This window comes from Solanum verrucosum, unplaced genomic scaffold (assembly GCF_900185275.1).
Source record: "Solanum verrucosum unplaced genomic scaffold, falcon-dt-bn FXZP01000261.1, whole genome shotgun sequence".
In the NCBI taxonomy this organism is placed as follows: Eukaryota; Viridiplantae; Streptophyta; class Magnoliopsida; order Solanales; family Solanaceae; genus Solanum; species Solanum verrucosum.
The window spans coordinates 9,064,154-9,083,559 of NW_026019969.1; the positions used below are offsets into that span (position 1 = coordinate 9,064,154).

General features: G+C 35.3%; 2 protein-coding genes across 2 annotated transcripts in view; both read right to left on the reverse strand.

The window, feature by feature from the left end:
• Positions 1–234: 234 nt before the first annotated feature.
• Positions 235–4,384, reverse strand: LOC125816553 (uncharacterized protein At5g49945). Its single transcript, XM_049496167.1, has 3 exons — positions 3,251–4,384; positions 845–1,048; positions 235–756 (listed from the first exon to the last, which is right to left on the reverse strand). Exons 1-3 carry the CDS (start codon positions 4,316–4,318, stop codon positions 544–546), a joined length of 1,485 nt encoding a protein of 494 aa, XP_049352124.1. The 5' UTR covers positions 4,319–4,384; the 3' UTR covers positions 235–543.
• An 836-nt stretch (positions 4,385–5,220) lies between these two features.
• LOC125816556 (DExH-box ATP-dependent RNA helicase DExH7, chloroplastic) overlaps positions 5,221–19,406 on the reverse strand; it is a 31,276-nt gene continuing 17,090 nt past the window's right edge. Inside the window, exons 24-34 of the mRNA XM_049496171.1 lie at positions 19,305–19,361; positions 18,514–18,597; positions 18,115–18,213; positions 17,899–18,039; positions 16,409–16,479; positions 15,629–15,698; positions 14,863–14,955; positions 8,846–9,058; positions 7,643–7,735; positions 6,525–6,647; positions 5,221–5,560 (exon numbers count right to left, since the gene is read on the reverse strand). Coding sequence (XP_049352128.1) covers positions 5,483–5,560; positions 6,525–6,647; positions 7,643–7,735; positions 8,846–9,058; positions 14,863–14,955; positions 15,629–15,698; positions 16,409–16,479; positions 17,899–18,039; positions 18,115–18,213; positions 18,514–18,597; positions 19,305–19,361 — 1,122 coding nt within the window. The 3' untranslated portion in view covers positions 5,221–5,482. The remainder of the gene's footprint in view (positions 5,561–6,524; positions 6,648–7,642; positions 7,736–8,845; positions 9,059–14,862; positions 14,956–15,628; positions 15,699–16,408; positions 16,480–17,898; positions 18,040–18,114; positions 18,214–18,513; positions 18,598–19,304; positions 19,362–19,406) is intronic.

The following is a 19,406-nucleotide window of genomic DNA, read 5'->3' on the forward strand; positions in this document are numbered from 1 at the left end:
TGCAGAGCAATCAAGGTCCTTTCTAGGCCTACAGTGTCGCATTTTCTACGGCCATTACTGATAAAAGCTCTCATAAATCATCAAATCTTGTATTGCAACAATACAATGTGGGTTAAATGATGATTGGGATAAAAGAACACCAGTAAATTTTATAAAAAGGTCTACCAATGTGGTGATTGCTTCATCAGCTCTGTAGTAGCCAGATAAACTACATCAACTTTGTAGCAAGCAATCATTCTAGTCACATAGACCACCAAAATTCAAGTCTAATATTTTCTACTTTAGTGTAATTAGAAACTGTTCTCAGTTCTAACAAAATATTATTTTAACTGAGTGCACCCATTACTTCACAATAGGCACCAGACTAATGCAAAATCCACAACCTGTGGCCAAAATAAGGAAGACTCCTAGACTACTTAACTAAGATACAGAGCCAACATTGAGACATCCCCCGTCTACCTAATACAAGAAGCAAACTCACTGAGACACACAATGACCATTGATGAGATTCAGAGAAAATTAAGATGGCATATAAAATCAATTCTACCCAGTACGGGTCATCTTCATTTTTGGCATTGCCTTCTTCATCTGCCGAGCACGGTCTTTAGCCTCTTTCTTGCGAAGTGCCTCTGCACTAAGTTTAGCCTCAGCTTCCTCTACCTTCTTCCTCTGCAGTGCTTCTTGCCTGGCATTCTGAAGTTCTTTGTAAATTTCTTGAGCAACCTTCATTCTTGCTCCGTCAGTTTTAGTGCGGGCCTGAACAATATAAAACAAAAGTTAGAAAAAATATGAACGAGCTCAAATTTAACATACAGTAAAAGCTTCATCCATAATTATTACTCACATGCGAGCTCAGCTTGTATCGTCCAATTAAGTCGATGTAATAAGGTACAAGAGCCACAAGCCGGGTCATGTCAGCCATGTTTTTGGCATCAGGGAGAGCAAACTTGAACACCAGCATCTTCTTGTGTGACCCCAGATGTTGATCAGAGAAATGCATCGAGATGAAACCTTTACCAAATTTCTCATATGCTTTGTCACCGAAAACCTGCAGGTATCAACATAAAACTATATTACATATTACTCACTTAGCCTGCCATTCAGAGAGACTGTGTGAACCAAAGAATCAAATAGTCCCACAGAAGAGGAGAGAGCAAGTGAAAAGAACTCTCTGGGCGAGGTATAGAGGACTAGCCATGGACAAATAAACATAATAATGGGGTAGGTTACAACCACAGTAATGAAAAGTAGTTGCTAAAACTGGACAAATATGTTCATGGAGCAGAAGAGAGAGGCGTAGACACACGCGAACAGTTGTGATTTCAGATGTAGTCAAATTCCTTTTCCACAGAAAAGTCTTTCCTTGCAACATTTGTAATAGAATTACCACTCCTCTTGGCACAAATATTATTACCCTTCAAGTCACACAGTTCAATACTCCTGCACTATTGACTAGGATTTGTCCTATGTACCAAAAATAATACCCTTAAACGAGCATCGATTCAAGGGAAAAGATAGAATGCTTCAACTCACAACAGTTTCATCAAAAAAACTAGAAATAATAAGAATGGTAAATAGCTGGTTTACTTTTTTTTATCAGGTAAAGTGTTTTATTGATAATAACAAGGCCACCATGGCTGTATGTAAGTGTCAAACCAAAAAAAGGAGAAACCTACAAAATATGGTTCTCTCCGAAAGACACCCAATCCTCTATACAAGCAGGAACTACATGGGAGCACCACGAGAAAATAACGAACCGGAGACTACTCATCAAATGAGCAAAGCTGATCTCCACACCTTCAAAGGCTCTCCTATTGCTCTCTTTCCAAATGACCCCACATTAAAGCAAGAGGAGTAAAATCCCAAGCCTTGTGCTTTCTTCTCCTACCTCCATTCTTCGACTGAACATCAACTCTACCAGATTACAACATATTTATACTTAAGAAAATCTACTCTTCAAAATAAGGAATTTCACTTAACCAGTCAATCCCAAATTCCAAGGGGAGCCTTGGAGCACCGGTTAAGTTGTTTCTACGCAACCTATAGTTCATGGGTTCTAACCATGGAAGCAGCCACTAATGCTTGCATTAGGATAAGACTATCTACGTCACCTCCTTGCGGTACAGCCCTTCCCCAGAATCTGTTAACACGGGATGTTTTGTACACCGGGCTGCCCTTAATCAATCCCAAATTCAACAATTAGAAATTTCTTTATCTCATCAATCCTAAGCAAAAAATGACACCTACTTTTTCCTCGTAAACCAATCTAAAAGAAATTTGTATCAAGTACTTCATCGCTACCCCAATTTACATGACCAACTCTCTACTTATCATGCTCCAGAAAAAAGAGTATTATATTTCTTCATCGAAATTGATGATGACACTATTTTACCCTGTTTGCTTGGGAGAAAAGAGGAAGGACTGAAGTAAGTGAAGCGTAAGGAGTCATTTCAATGTAAAAGGGGAGCACAGAAAAGCAAATGAGTTGGGTACCCACTCCACCCTCCAATTAGCATCTATACTGAAATTGGAAAAAAAGAATTAATAAAGTATCTTCATGCTTTTTAATCGGTGAAAGGAAAGTATCTTCAGTAAGTTTTTGTATTAGATGTATTGATGATTTATATTCCTGACATTAAAATCCAGTTCGTCTCTTTTTCCACTCTAGGAACCACATATAGTGCCATTTCAATAATGACTTTGGGATGACATTGTCATACTACTCTCTCCTCTTCTAGCTATTTTAACATCAGTTTATTTTCCAAAATCCCCAAAAAAGGAAGTACTTTACCATCTCTGTCTCTAAGAAACTCTACCACACATTGCCCGCTCTCTATCCGATTCAATAAATCATCAGCTTCCACAAGGCGTAATTACTTTGACCTTTCATCATCACTTTTGACTAATAGCTTCATAGTTAAAAAAAAAATCCTATAACACCATAATTCTCCACATCCTGAAAATTAGTAACATCAAGCAGAAGGGTTGCAATGCTCCACCAATAATCTCTATTAGACACTTTGGCTGCTCAATAAGGGCCACCGGAAACATACAACAGACCAGAATGACAATTGAGTTAGATTAGCTAGTTTCACAAACATTCCAGCAAAAGAAAAACAAAATTAATCTAGCACAAATCAGCAACGCAATCAAACTGATATTCATATTATTTCTAACAATATAATATCTGAGAATACTATGTACTATGAAAGCATGACTGAAATAGCACTCAAGCTAGACAGAGCCAAACCTGATCAAGCACGGTTTCATTGAGCATATCCCCTGCCACCTCCTTTGACTCAGCTACAACAGCTAACTCCTCAGCAATCCACTTCTTACCACTTGGTGGACTCACCAATGATGCAAATCTCTGCAGATCTGTAGTCTCCTTTTGCATTGTCTTGGCCAATTTCTTCTTAGCCACAGCAACAACCACATGATCCATTGCATCATCATTCATATACACCTCAAAGGTTATCTCATCTTTGCAAGGCACCACCATATTGTACAACCTGGAAATCAAATCGTGCCTACTTTTAAGCTCCATGGTAGCCAGCAAACCCTGGCAAAATCTCCTCCCACTTGCATAAAACTTGAACACATTTTGTCCTTCTTTTAACAACAATGGTGAATCATCAGTTTCCCCAACACCCAACAAACTGAAATTCTTATCAAATATAGAGTCCTTTGTTGCAAATTTACTAGCCCAAGCTAAGGCTAATTTCTCGTTCTCTTTTTTCCCAGTAAAATAGTTTATAACAAACATAATCAAGAAAGAAACACAAACTATCTCAACAGTATAAGACGATATGGATTTCGGACTTTCAGGCTCAGACTCTGGTTCAAGTTTCAAACCGGGATCGGATTCAGAAGAAGCAGCAGTGTCGGATTCCGTAATTAAAGGTGAATCAGAGGGTGTAGATTGAGGGATACCTTCGAACTCATCCTCATCCCAGACCTCAAAGGATGTCGAGGCGGGTTTCGGATCGGACGGCTGAGATGTAACTTGAGGGGCGGGATCAGATGAAGGAGGAGGAGGACCATGATGAGATTCAATAGGGTCGGAAACTGAGAGGGTAGTGGTAAGGGGAGGAGGAGGGAGGTGTTTAGCGGCGGATATTGGTTCGTCGGAGTCCCCAAAGTCGTCGATTTCATCGGCGTCGAAACCCTCGAAGTGGCGGCTCTCGGCGGAGACAGGGGAGAGATGGTGGATGAGAAGGGATAGGATGGAGAAAAGGGCAATAAGGTAAAAGAGAGTGTCGCCTCTAGGGAGGATGAAGGAAGAGAGAGGAGAGAGGGAAAAGGAGTGCTTCGCCATGAGAGAGTTTGGATTTGATCTCTCTCACCTTCGCTTCTGATAAGCAGATATAAGTGGAAGCAAAAAATGTAAACGTAGAATTTTTGAGAAAATATATATATAAGTAGATGTATATGTGTACTTTGCACTATATGTACATGGTTAATAATCTCTATGGATAATAATCTCTTAGCCTAATGATTAGATCCAACTTAAGGTTTGATTATTTACACCAAATTAATGTAGTAACTAATTTAATGAAGTGAAATTGTACGCTACATGTCATATATTTATTGATTTGATATAAACAATCAATTGCACATGAGTTTCAAATGTTATAAAACTCATATGCATATGCACGTGATAAGTACTATCTTACCCTAATTTCCCTTTTATTTTTTTGCATAAATACTGCCCATAATACGTAGATGTTATGTCAAATAATAATAAATATATTAACAATATTGAAATATAGTACTACTACATTGAGAGTTGTTAATATAAGTTTATTTACAGTTTCTTAACAAAGAGGTGTACATTAATATATATTGATTATTGACTTAGGTACCTACCTATATGTCGCGATTACTGCATACATTAGTTCTTGTTTTATTATTTTTGCTCACAGCAACCGTTCAAGTCCAAACAAAACACACCAAGATTTGGATTTTTTTTATTATGTAATAAAAGGAGTAATCAGCTTGGTAATTTGTTTGATGATGCAACCGTCACAACCCAATTCGTTCAAACTTGGGTGAATTACATTTGTATGAACTGAACTTTGACATTCGTAAAAGATTAATTAAATGTTTTTGATACATTTATTTTTCAAATTTATCAATCTGCAGTCTTTACCCCGCAAAGCATGTCTTGTTCCTTTCCAGCCAAACATAGTTCTTCATTAGCTTTTTGGGATAATATCCAACTTTAGTGATTCTGTCAATTGCTGAATGATTAATTTTGTGGGATGATTCATGATCAATTAAGCAAAGAACATATTTTGTCCTACTCCTGAGATCAGCAAACAGATAGTCCATCACCTCACCCACGAGATATCAGCAACCAGACAGTCCATCGATAGCAGCAAGTTTCCTTTTTCTAATCCTACAAAAGGTTGAGCTCTCCTAGGTGTTTCTGCTAGCTATGTCTGGGCGCGCAATGATCACCTGATCCAAGGCTTAATGGTTATTTTCTTTGTTTATCTTCTTCTAACAGCAGCTGGATTATAGATCTGAGAACTTCATTATCAGTCACCTTGGAAGCCTAAAAAATCAGATGTCAGGAGAATTCACCAATCCAAAACAAAGGTGTAAAGGGCTGAACATTTGAATGGAAACCAAATATGATCGCAAACCTTAAAAAGCATTTAACAGCAGCTATATGGTAATGTCTACCTAAAGAAAAGAAATTTAATGACACAAACAAAAAAAAGGAAAAATGATATGCAAACAATTGCCAAAAGCTCAAACAATGAAAAGATTCCCTGTGCCTCTAAAAATTGATTAGGATCTTGAATCGATGGCTATCATAGTGGTGAGAAAGATTGTGCCCGGAGAGACCTTTGGGTCATAGAGGAAGGAGGTTGTATGCAGAACCTTTTCTTTGTTGGAACAGAAAAGACACATGTGCTCATATTACATTCAACAGGGAATAGCCAAAGAAAGTGAATGTCAGTAGCACATTGCTCGAGAGGACATTGTATAGGAACATCGAAGGATCTTTTATTACAAATAACCAAAACATATGGAGTATCCTAGCAAACATCAATGCAATGTGAAGAGAAACATAGACAAGACATCATTTTTTTTGTAGGAATAGCCCAAAAGGGGCAGATCAAGTGCCAGAATGGGAGCACACCATTCCCTCAACAGGGCAGCAATTTGGCATTCGCTCTCCTCTTTTTTTTTCCAAATCTGCTGACAGTGATAGAAATTTGAAAAGTATCCTTTGTCTCCTTAAGTTATGGTGGAAAAATGCAATGTACATCAACTAAAATCTCTTCAGATTTCTTAAAATGATCTTGGTTACTGCATCGAAAAATCAGAACTAAGGGAATAAAGCATCTATTTCTTATCTTTTTATAAAGGCACTCCAATAAGCATGAAGGTTTCAAGGTTGTGACCCTGACTTATTCATCTATAATTAGGTGATTGCTACCAGAAAGAAACAGTAAATGCTAGTACTGAAACAAATTGTACTAGCTGTTAGTATAAGATAAAACATCTACCTGTGGATTACGAATAAGCTCCTTGAGAATATCATGAAGAGTCAGCCGGAGTTCCTTAAATAGCACAGCTGTTTGTGCTGGCGCGGCAACTTCTAGCCATCCATCTATGGTAACTGTTCCAGTCTGGAAAAGAATAATTACAAACTATTTAGAAAAAGAGATAAATATCACCAAAATACTACAAAAACAGGTGAAAGACATGACTAGGAACCAACAAGAAGAAAATATTCCTCAAAAAGGACAAATAATTACAAGTATATAGCAAACAATTAATGTTGAAACATATGTGAATGGGTTCTAGCCTTTTTTTCCTGCATAAAACTGCAATAATTAGGAATTGAATTGGTAAGATCTTGCTAACATTTGAGGCCAATCTGGACCCAAGGTAAAAGATTGACTTAATTTTCCACAGAATCATGCCTTCGAAATTGAAAAGGCCAAAAGGAAAGCTCTTTAGAGAAAGTATGCTACTTCCACAATTTTATCAGATTTCCCATGAAGGAGGTCAGGGGAAGTATGCTACTTTTATACTAGTACTTGATACCAGTTTCCAGAGTAAGAAAATGCCCCCAATTCTCCTAAATAATAGTAGTAAAAACAAATTATATTGGTTGTTTTGGAAGTGATGCATCTGTTTTACTTTTTCCGCCTTTATTTACCTCTTTTCGAGAGGGTATAGGGATTAAATGAAGAAATACCCTACTTCTGCATTGAAAACCATGGAAGCAAAACCAATGTAAAGGAGAGTGTACTGAAGAACACAATAGAGCATTTTTATTTTAGCATTTCGTAGCACAAATGCTCAATCTTCCTTGATAAATAAACAACAAAGCAAATCATCGTTTTTTTTTAGATAAAGGTAACTGTGTATTCATAGTTCTCAACAGTTCTTGTTTCCTTTTCCTTTTTTCTCTGACTTTGCCAGGTAAGGCTCCTACCCTGCTGTCACTAGACAGCATAAGATGGACAACGCTTCAAAGTCTTGAGTGACAGTTTTGAGAAAATTTGGAAAATGAAATTTGACACCTACTACAAATTGAGAAATAAGAAACAAGAACTTAACAAGTTATGGAAAAGAAAAAGTAGGGTATGCAAGCATGGCCATAAACAAAAGATACCTGGTGCTGAACGTTTATTGGGCCACCAAAAAGCAGTATAGTATAAGGAGAGACTACAGTAGTGTCTCGCAAAAATACCTTGTTAGTTTCTACCTGAAATAATAGCATAAATAAGAATTACATCTTAGAAATATGTGCAACAAAATATATAACTTGAGATAAAATTTGATCATGTAAAATATTTAGTCAATAAACATTTTGAAATACAGAACGTGAGTCAAATAGTTAAGGTGAACAATTTGAATACGTTTACTATGAACTCACAAAGAGAAAAAGAAGACATCTTTACCCGATTTGAACTCTTAGATACCCTTTCACCAGGGACTCAAATCCCACAATTCCAAAACAAACTACTCCCTCTGTCCCAATTTATGTGACTCACTTTCCATTTTGGTCGGTCCCAAAAAAAATGACACATTTCCTTATTTGGTAAATATTTAATGACATTATCCCTATTTTACCCTTCTTGAATCTCATATTTCAATAGTTGCACGCTTTTAATTTAAAGAAAAAGTTATTGAAATGCAATATAATACAAATACTTTTCTCTTTTTCTGACAGTCAACAGTACTTTAAACACTTTTTTCAATACTTTGTTATAACCTTTTCTTTCTTTTCACCACTTTATCATATTCTATCTTTCTTTTACACTAATTATTAATAAGGGTATTTTTGGAACATTATAGAATCTTTCCATTGTTCTTAAAGTTTGTGCCAAGTCAAAGTACCTCATATAAAATGGGATGGAGTGAGTAATATTTAGAGAAGTAAACAGAAGAACCTAGGAATTACCAGCCCCATCCTTCAAATTAGAGTACCTAAAGTAGTACCTGTTTGTCAAAGTGGATTTTGATAGGAACTTATAATTAACTATAATTTAGTAATGTGTGACCATCTCATCTAAAAGCACACTTTTATTTACTTATATTTTTTCTCCACACACTCCTCCATGTGCGAGCTTGATTCTTTTTCATGGGCCAAGCATGTGAAAATGCCTGGCTTTTCTTTGTTTATCCCAAATAAAAGGGACAAAGGTGTTTAGTGAAAACAACGAATTTCATAAAGAAAAGACACCTACAAATTCCTATCACCTTAAGCGACAGAAAGAAGAAACACTTAATGAAAGCATGGAGGACATCCATAGATAAGCTCAGAGAAACCAAATGTTAGTTTTTCAGAGTAAAAAATCATGAAAATGCAAACCTTTTCAAGAAAGACGAGAAATGGGTACTGAAAAGCTTTTAAGTCAGAGTTGATTGAGGAAGGGTGAATGTGAACTTCTCGTTTTCCATCATACCACGCAGGGTAACTCTTTGCTGAAACATTTGCACTCTGTTTTAGGTTCCCAAGAGCAGTTGTAGCAATGCCTTCTTCTCTCGCAGATACATTGGGATACAGACCTGCACACAATATGGCCTAGACACATTTATAGAGGATTAGTATCCAAACAAGTCAAAGAGGTAGTAAACCAAAATTATAACTATAGTGAAATAATCTCCCTCACTCTATCTCTTGACCCCTCCAAAATCCTATATATCATATTTGCTATGTGAACACATGCATTTAGCTTGCATATGCCCCTTAGGGATCGTTTGGTAGGATGTATAAGAAAAGTGTTCAACAAGGTGTGTTAGTAATGCTGGAATAAATAATGCAGGGATTAGTTATGCTGTCGTTATTTCTTATTTTTGATTTGATGTATTAAAAATAACACACATTGCATAATTTCTAAAAGAAATGTTTATTTACAAAAATATCATCCACATTCTTTAGCTCTGTACACTTTCAGGGACAATTGTGTCTTTAGCCATGCTAATACATGCATTAATAACCTTGATTTGCTAATTGGCTACGCATAAGGGTGGCAACGGAACCGGGAGGTTCCGGTTCCGGTTCCGGTCCGTTCCGGTCCGTTACCGGTTCCGTCTCGGTTCCGGATAGTGCCGGTTAATTCCGGACTTGTTCCGGTCCGGGAGGGGTAACGGGACGGAAACCGGGATTTTACCGGTCCGTCCCGGTCCGGTTAGTCCCGGTTCCGTCCCGGTCCGGTCCGGTTCCGGTCCGGTTCGGAACTTTTTTTTTTTTTTTTTTTTTAAATCAGAAAATTTAAAAAATAGCCGTTGAGAGCCGTTGGGCAACGGGTTTTGGGCCCCACCAACGGCTCTTTCACCCCATAACCCCCATTTACACCTCCCTACCCCCCAAACTTTTTTTAATACCCCAAACTTCTTAAAACTACATTTTCAACCTTTTTTTTAACTATAAATTCCCCTAATCTTTCATTCTTTTCACTCACAAAAATATCTTATAATCTCTCTACTCTCTAGTCTCTACTCTCTAAATTCTCTTATTCTCGACTTCTCGTTAAAATTACGAATTTGAACTTTGGAAATTGGAGCTTCAAAATTCAACTTTCAATTTTCGCCTTCCGGTCATACACGTCTACTTTTTTAAGTAGACGTTTGGTACATTCGTTCCAACTCACTTTTCATTTAGTTATTTATTTGTTTACATTTAATTATTTATTTTGTGAGTAATTAATCTCTAGTCTCTACTTATTTAGTTGTTTATTTGTTTAAAACTTTGCTAATCATTTTCGTATTATATATAATTTGCTCACTTTTTATATTTTGAATATGGATTTTGGAAAAAACATTATTGAAAAGGGTAAAACAACCATAGTTAATTCGTTCACTAATTTATCTAGCTCAAAATCCAAGAAAAATAAAAAAACCGGTAGTACTTCTCAATCTAAAACTAAAAAAACTTCTCAATTAAGAATAAATACGGATGATTATACGCATGTTGATGAAACTGTTTTTAATATTGATAGTAATAGTGGATTAGATCCTTATCATGAACATTTACAAAGAAGATTTGGTAATTTTAAAGAGGAATTACCTGAAGATGATGAACATGATGTTAATGATTATGTTGATAGTTTTGATAATAATGTTGATGAATATGATGATGATGAAACTGAGCCACCGTCGGCTACTAGTCCCCCTCCCAATCCCTCTTCCCCGGCTCCCGCTCCCTTTCGTTGTCCTGCTCCCATTCCCCCCGTGCATCCTAGGACTAAGGTAGAACGCGCTAAAAAATCAGTTGTGTGGCAATTTATGACTCAGAATGAAGATAAAACACAAGCTATTTGTAATAAATGTAAACATAGAATGAATCATAAAACTGTAGGAAAACAGGGTGGGACGGGACATTTGAGTAATCATTTAATGTCATGTTGTAAAAATGAATTTTTGCATGCTAAAGCTGTAGCCGAAGCTAAAAAAAATGGTACCACCCTTCCTGAAAATGTAGGAGTAGATGGCTCTAATATGGTCCAAACACAATTAAATCCTTCTAATGTTTCTGGTTCTAGTATACAACGGTCATATAGTAGAGAAAAAGATCTTGAAGAATTAGCTAAAATGATTGTTGTTATGGGTTTGCCATTTAGTTTTGCTGAAAATCCCGGTTTTATTCATTATATTCAAATTGTGTATAATCCACATTTTAAAGGTTTTACTAGAAATACAATTAAAAAGGCTATCTTTGATTATCAAGCTCAACATTTTCAATATCTTCGTTGTTTATTTTATTATAACAATTGTAAAATAGCTATTACTTCTGATATGGGCCATAGTGTAAATGGTAATGATTATTTCACAATTACTGCGCATTGGATTGATGAAAATTGGACTTTGCAAAAAAGAATTTTAGGTTATAAATGTTGTGAAATGCATAAAACCGGTAGTTATATAGCTCAAACAATTATAGATGTTTTGCAAAACTATGGAATTTGTGATAAAATAAGTAGTGTCACATTAGATAATGCTTCTAATAATAGTAATGCTGTTGAAATACTAAAACAGTCTCTTTGCCCTATTTATATTGATGGTTTTCATATTAGGTGTGCTGCACACATATATAATTTGATTGTTAGAGATGGTATAGCAATATATGACGATGGTTGCACAAAAGTTGAAACTGCATGTCATTTTATTTTTAAATGTCAAGTTAAGTCTAGACGTAGAGATTTTGAAAATCGTTGTCGTGAATTTAATCTTCCACCTAGAAAAATTCCAAAATCAGTGTGTACAAGATGGAATTCTTTATTTGAAATGCTTGAAGTTGCTTATGAATATAGGAAACCTTTACAAATGGTTTGGAATGCTCATAATTCAAATATGACATATAGACTTGATGATAATGATTGGAATGACATAAAAGAACTTATAGAATTCTTAAAAGTTTTTTATTTAACTACAAAAAAAATATCTGCACTTTATTATCCAACTATTTGCTCTGTTTTACCTAATATTTGTGCTATTTCTAATAAATTTTATAAATTTAAAAATAAACCAAGATTTGAACAATCTGTTAAGAAAATGATTGAAAAATTTAAAAAATATTTTATTCCTATTCCTCAAATTTATTTAACTGCTTGTTTGTTAAACCCACATTACAAAGATGAAGGTGCAGCACGAATGGTTGATAAAATATATTTTAATTTGGGTATTGATAGTGAAGATGATGAAACACCTAGTTGTCAAGATGTTAAAGATAGTATAAAAATTGAAGCTAGAAAATTGTACGACTTGTATAATAATTCTAATATAAGGAATGTAGTACATAACGAAGAGCCTCAAAGTTCTAGGAGTAGATATAATAATGAAGATGAAATTGATGATATGATAGATTGTATTATTGAACTTTCTCATAATGATAGAAATGATTTTGATGCATATATTAATCAAAATACAGAACCTACTACTATTGATCTTCTAGAATGGTGGAGCAATCGCGGCAAAGGATTTCCAAAACTACAACCGGTTGCTCGAGATGTGTTAGCTATTCAAGCATCTTCAGTAGCTTCGGAAGGCGCTTTTAGTGCAGCAAGATTTCAAATTGGAGAGCATAGATATTCATTAGCAGCAGATAGCTTGGAGATATCCGTACTATTTAGAGATTGGATTAATGGCGAGAGAAGGAGTTATGGTCGTCCACCTCTACCGACCAAATTTGAAAATGACGTTGATGAAATAATGCTAGATTTTAGTGATGATGGCATTGATGCAATGGAAGAACTAGCTAATCAACCAATTCCAGAGCATGTTACTAGAGAAATGTTAAATGATTTAAAAAAAGATTTCCTTGGTAGCATGAACTATTAAATTTAAATGTCTATTAGTATGAGTATAATAATTCGAGGTCTAATTCAAACAGAACCCTTCCTAGAAGGTGGCTGTGTAGATTAGATTTTTTAATACTCTACTAATATTTTGTAACTCAACTTGTACTATTTAATTAATATTAATAAAAGTATAGGCTATTCGCCTTAATTTTTTTTTATTATTGTCTTCAAAAGTTTAAATTTAACTTTTAATGTGTGAAATTTAAACTTTTATAGTTTTAAAGTTTTAAATTTTCAAATTTTTAAAGTGTGAAATTTAAACTTTTATAGTTTTAAAGTTTGAATTTAAATTTTCAAACTTTTAAAATTTAAACTTTAAAGTGTGAAATTTAAATTTTTATAATTTTATAGTTTTAAAGTTTATAATTCAAATTTAAAATTTCTAACTTTTAAAGTGTGAATTGTGAAATTTAAACTTTTTATAGTTTTAAAGTTTGAAATTTGAATTTAAATTTTCAAACTTTTAAAGGGTGAAATTTAAACTTTTATAGTTTTAAAGTTTGAATTTAAATTTTCAAAGTTTTAAATTGTGAAATTTAAACTTTTATACTTTTAAAAGTTTGAAAGTTTGTATTTAAAACTTTAAAAGTATAAATTTTTAAGTGTAATATTCCTAATTTTTTAATTTTAATAAAAAAATATAATTTATAACGGTTGGACCCGGTTTCCGGTCCGGTCCGGTCCGGTCCGTTACCGGTCCGTTACCGGTCCGGGACGGGTTCGGGTATTTTTTTCCGGAATTACCGGTTCCGGTCCGTCCCGGTTCCGGTTCGGTTCCGGCCCGTGGTGCCCGGTTCCGTTCCGGTTCCGGAACGTCCCGGTCCGGTAGTTCCGTTACCGGTTCCGTTGCCACCCTTAGCTACGCATAGCATAATACCATATAGGGTGTATCACCAATACTTGCATTAGCAATACATAGGTTGAAAAAGTGTACAAAACATGGGATTTGTAATACCAAAACTAGTACATGCGCTATTTTCTCTAATACCTTCTACCAAACGACCCCTTAGGGTAATAATTAATGCCATTATAGGCTTTACAGAAGACCTGCCTTAGTGACAGCTAGGATATTAAGAAGCAAAAAGTCTTTCTGGAAAGAAGTGTTAATGCCTTCTTCTCAAACAGAGATCTGTGAAAATCAGTAGATACTGGGCTTGGAACATCTCACCAGGTGCGTGCTACAACGGTGATCTTGAAACTGTAAATTCTGAGTAGGATATTTCTCTTCTGCTAAGTGGTAGTGATCATGTAAACAGAATCCAGAGGGTGTAAGAACTAAGAAGTTCCATTATAACTCTATGAATGTAGAGTTACCTTAGCATTATTCCAGAACAGAAGTGATTCATTCACACAAATTTACATGGAATTCGAAATACTGGGCAATAATCCTTGGTGTCATTGATTGCACTTTATCTGAACTAAATCAATAGTCTATTGGAGCAAATTGTGCTATTATCTCATTGTTTTTATGAATGGCGACACATGAGATAATTTTTAATTATTATTTTTTGGATAGGTGTGACACATGTGGTTAATCTTAGAATTAGCCATCAATACAGCAAATCAACAAACAAATTGGTATGGTGGAACAAACTCTTCTGGGGCGACGACGTTAACAAAATACTTGCTTTATTCTCTACTAAAATTTATTACAGGTCTGAGTTATATCAAGAGAATTATGACCCAATATATATATATATATATATGAAAGTTCTCACACCTTTTTGTTCCATGCTATGCACCAAAATCAATATCATGGTATTCTTACCAAATCCCTTTCCCCGTCCCAAGTCCAGGGAGATCCACACATCTTAATTAATGATCTCTTTATATCTCTATTCTGTAACATAGAAATAAGAGACAACCCCCATATCTTTACCGTTTTAACTGAAGCCCAATTGTAGATTCAAGGGTAAATAACAGACATCCTTCTGGCATGAAGGAAACCAACATATGAGACCTACACCGAGCCCTATCCTATCAAGTTTGAGACTCTGAAGTGAAAAGGAACAGCTAAGCTTTAACGTACCTTAAGAACTGAGGAATGATTTGAATTTATATTAAAAGGTTGTGAAATATCAGAAAGCCAACTGCCAAGCTTCTCTTTCTTTTTCCAATCAACCTGCATTCAAAAATTATTTCAAAGTTAAAACACTATAATATTGGGAAATATGATTTCCAGCAGGAAGAGAGGAGAGAAAAACTAAATCGTCTAAATACTTGGTAAATTTTACAGGTTTAACCATTTGATAACATGTATAAATCCATTGATGAAGGCATAAATTGGAGTCCACAAGTTCAACCAGAGTTGGCACGTAAGTGATAACCAGTCAAACCACCCTCAAATCAGGAAGACTGAAATCAAACAACTCTCTGCTGTGACGACTGACAACACAGGTCATACTTTTGCAGACTAAACACCAGAAGATATCCCTACCACTCAAAGGCCCACCTCTCCCCCATAGAAGTTGCAATCATGAAACCAAAATGCAAATTGTTATGAAGATAACGATGAGTTGGCTTGGAATGTGCATATAACTGCAGTTCCTAAGATCCTTAACATCCTAACCTTTTTTGAAGTAAACATGGTCTAACATTGTCCATGAGATACCTCCAGCCGTGTTGTTATTGTTCTCTTCATTTTAAATGTCCAGAAAAAGCAGGTATCATAGTTCAATTTTATATATTAAATTCACTAAATTAATACCATCCAATTTAAAGGATGAGACTGCAAATCATAAGTCATAAATTAAAAATGCAAACTTGATAAATATGCATCTTAGAAATAAAAGTACCTCCGACTTTTTTGGGAGGTTGATGAGTCCAATATCAGCTAGCAACGTTCCAAATTGTATTCTCATGTCTCTGGCACAATAAGACATGTATTAGCAGTTGGGGAAACAATTTGAGGTCTACAAAGGGAGGTAACTGGGAAAAGGAGGCATAATTCTCGCAACTCAGTGCCTCACTCAGGAAGAGCTAAACGTTGCAAACCTGTATAAATCCAGTTTTCAGAGTTTGTTGCATATCGTCTTTAATGGACCTTTTTGAAGGATCATTATAAGTTTAAAATGCAGATTGGTGCCAATGATTATTATGATAAATGGTAATGGTGAAAGATTGAAACTAGGTGTGGGAGGCTACATAAAATTAAATACAGGTAGCTACTGTATGCTGAATCCATTCTTTAATTTGCAATTTGTTTTTTACCGGTACTCGCTTCATAAATTAAAGAATGGATTCAGGATCAGGTAATGGGCTTACTTTCAAGTACAAAAGATATGGATAATGACAACCATAGTTCCATTAGTTGAATCCATATTCTACAGCACCAAGGAATAAAACACCACCATCAGTTTTGATTGAATTACAAGAAAACTGAGCTACATAATGCTTCTTTCGAAATTAGTCAGGCATTCCAGAGTAGGAAATAGTACCCCAAGGCCCAAGGGCTACAGGATATACTTTCCTGTTAGAGAAACCTTAACATTGATAATATAACTGTTAAAACTCACTGCATAATGAGGGATGAATCAATAACAAGGGATGTATTTAGTATGACATAAAAATCATACCTTATCATGTACATGACAGAACTGCTCAAGAAATATGAGCTGCAAAACTGCTTTGCTGCTTTGACTCCATTCTGCCAGAAAGAAAATGAACTGCATCAGTAGCATAGCTTAAAGAATGACAATGCATACATTAAATGTTCGGAAATAACCTTTTTTTTATGAGTAAAAAGTGTTGAAATACATTTAAGTATTTTATCAATAGACTGAGTCCTGTTTGGATTGGCTTATTTTAAGTGTTCTAAAACCAAAATAGTTTTTAAGCACTTTTTTAGTATGTGGGTAAATTAAAAAAAGTGCTTATAAGCTAAAATGACAAAATTAAGCCATAAGTTAGGATCTCTAACTTAAAAGTCAATCCAAACAATGAACGACAAAAGAGAAAACACAATATTATCTGATCCACTAGGGCTCTACTAATTCTTATTTGACTAACAATGAACAATGTTGTCACAATTCCACATGGGAAATATGCTCTTTCTACAAAACACAATATTGTTTGGTCTGTTACCGACAAAGCAGAAGCAAAATTCTTTGGGAAATCTCTGTGGAGTGGGTAAACATCGAGTAGCCATAGATAGAGAGCATTTGTTAAGCCAAATTATTCAAGATTAAAGTTAGGTCATAGTTCACCCTAACCAGCAGTGATCTGTTTCTTATATATGACTGATGGAAATCAGCTTACTAATAATTAACAATTTCATGCGACAAAAAGAACTACTCCTTTGATCATACAGTAGTACCCTTGGTCTGACTCAACACAAATATTGAGCAAAAAATTGTGAGTTATTTACTAGTTGGTTATACGTTGACTTCGCAGTTTTTGCGAATAAAAAAAGGAAGAAAGTTGCACTAAGAGAAGTAAGTGCGGATCCCCCACAACTTGTGTCATATTAAAGGTCGGTCAAGGAGTGGACACAGGTTTTGAAATTGACAAAACATAGAAGTACAATAAATCTATCAGGGATGGAGGTAGTAATACTTACTATAAATGCTAAGAACCAAGCACTAATCAAAGTATCATGATTAATCATACGTTTTCCATGGCAAAAGCCAATTCACACCTAAGCTTTCAATTAATTCTTCCTTTTTTTGATAATTGAGAATATCTGAGGACATTGGCGCCAAGTTTGAAACTCGGTAGGTAACACACCCCTCTATGCTTCTCAACATAAATACCAGCTCTCTTTTCTGGCAGGGTTCGAGAACCCACACATCAAAAGCTACACTCTCTACCAATAGTCTAAAGTCTGGGAGGAAAGCTTTCAATTTTATTTTATTTTGAGAAAGAAAAGCTTTCAATTTTTGATGCAGGCTTAGAACCCTGTCACAAACAAAAGCTGGTATTTAAGTGGGAAGCATAGAGGAATCAGCCTAATATCAACCCAGATTTGTACCTGTGTCACTACCCTTGGGAATTCTCAGTTGGGCTGTTAAAATGTGATACACAGTCAGTTATTTCATAAGCGGTTGCAAGTTAGTAAATCACTAACCTCCCGCAAAATTTTCTCCCACTTTTTATACGATACCATCATTAGGAGATGGTCAGACTGCCAGTTACCACTGTCAGAGTCAGTTTCACAGCCAAGCTTATCACTCAAAAGTGCCAGCTTTGCACTTTCAACATTTTGCCTCTGCAAATGCATGCCATAGCATAATTAAATTCCATATCGACATCACCGAAGCTTTTAAGAGATGAAGATACAGACCTCATCTTTTGGATAAACAAATGGAGACTTGTAACTCAGGAAAGCTGAAATAGATAGAATTGGTGACAAACAGCCAAATACTCCACCATATAACAGCATCTACAGTTCCACATTTGAAAAATATAAGATAATAGTGGTCAACAAAGCCCAGAGAACCAGGACAATTGGTGCACCCATGAAATTTTAATTCATATTGAAAATTGCCACTCGTAGAAAATCATATGTTTTGGTAAATTTTCTACGTTCTAGTATACAAGAGATCTCTTAGATTATTATTTCTTTAGAAATCCTAAATAAAGTTATTTACCTTTGCAAAAAAAAAAAAAAAGTTCATGAATTAGGGTTGTAATAGTGAGGAATATATAAGGTGTTAAAGAAAAGGGATAATCACATGACTACCTTCCCCACCAACACATCAACGGGAAGTCTCGCCAAATGATACCCGAGAGGAGTTAACTCTTCATCCCCTTCAACGGCACCAACCTGAACATAAATTGAACTATGAGATTATCACCATAAAGCACAGGACTGTGCAGTTCACCTGGCATTTCTTGCGACAAACAATATTGCGATTAAGCACATCTTAACATGGAAACACGGGAATGTATTTTTTATATGCATTAAGAAGAAAGAATATGGACAAAAGAATATTAAGGAAATGAATGAATGCAAGTGCACTGCATGTAACAAACCAAGCTATGCAAGATAGCATACCATCTTGCATGAACATTATCAATGATACCGTAGAAAATGGAACCATCCAAAGACATGACAAATATACACCTCAATACTAATGAAGCATAGTAGAAACTTATATAAAAGTACATGTTGACATATAAGAAACAAAAGCAGATGTCTCAAATTACACAAGACTTTGTAGAGTGAATGGGTCCTGATACCTTACACACCCATCCCATTTTATATGACGACATGTGATTAGATAAAGCATAAACACGCTAATATTAGCACTTTATTGTATAAATGAGTATCTTCCGAGTGAAGGATTTAAATTTAGTCTTAGCTCTTCTCTCAAAAGTATTATATTTCATCGACATTTTTGATAATTTTTTCTTCCTAGGAAAGTAACTCAACTTCCATATCCTGCTGTTGCCTTATGATGTCGTTATTATAGCACATGCAGATGTTGATGCTAAGAAACCAAAAGACAGATTCATCTCCATGGAGAATACCTCATACAATAAAGAAATTGCTGACATAATAGCCTCATCCTTTGGAGGTTCAAGAGCCTTGAAAGACACAGTTTGGAAGACAAAAATGAGTTAGAAAATCAA

Excerpts from the sequence above, each read along its gene's own strand:
- LOC125816553 (XM_049496167.1), bottom strand. The coding sequence starts at position 4,318 with ATGGCGAAGCACTCCTTTTCCCTCTCTCCTCTCTCTTCCTTCATCCTC. Across the intron at positions 1,049-3,250 it reads ATGAAACCGTGCTTGATCAG|GTTTTCGGTGACAAAGCATA; the intron begins GTTTGGCTCTGT and ends TGATACCTGCAG. Across the intron at positions 757-844 it reads GATACAAGCTGAGCTCGCAT|GCCCGCACTAAAACTGACGG; the intron begins GTGAGTAATAAT and ends TATATTGTTCAG.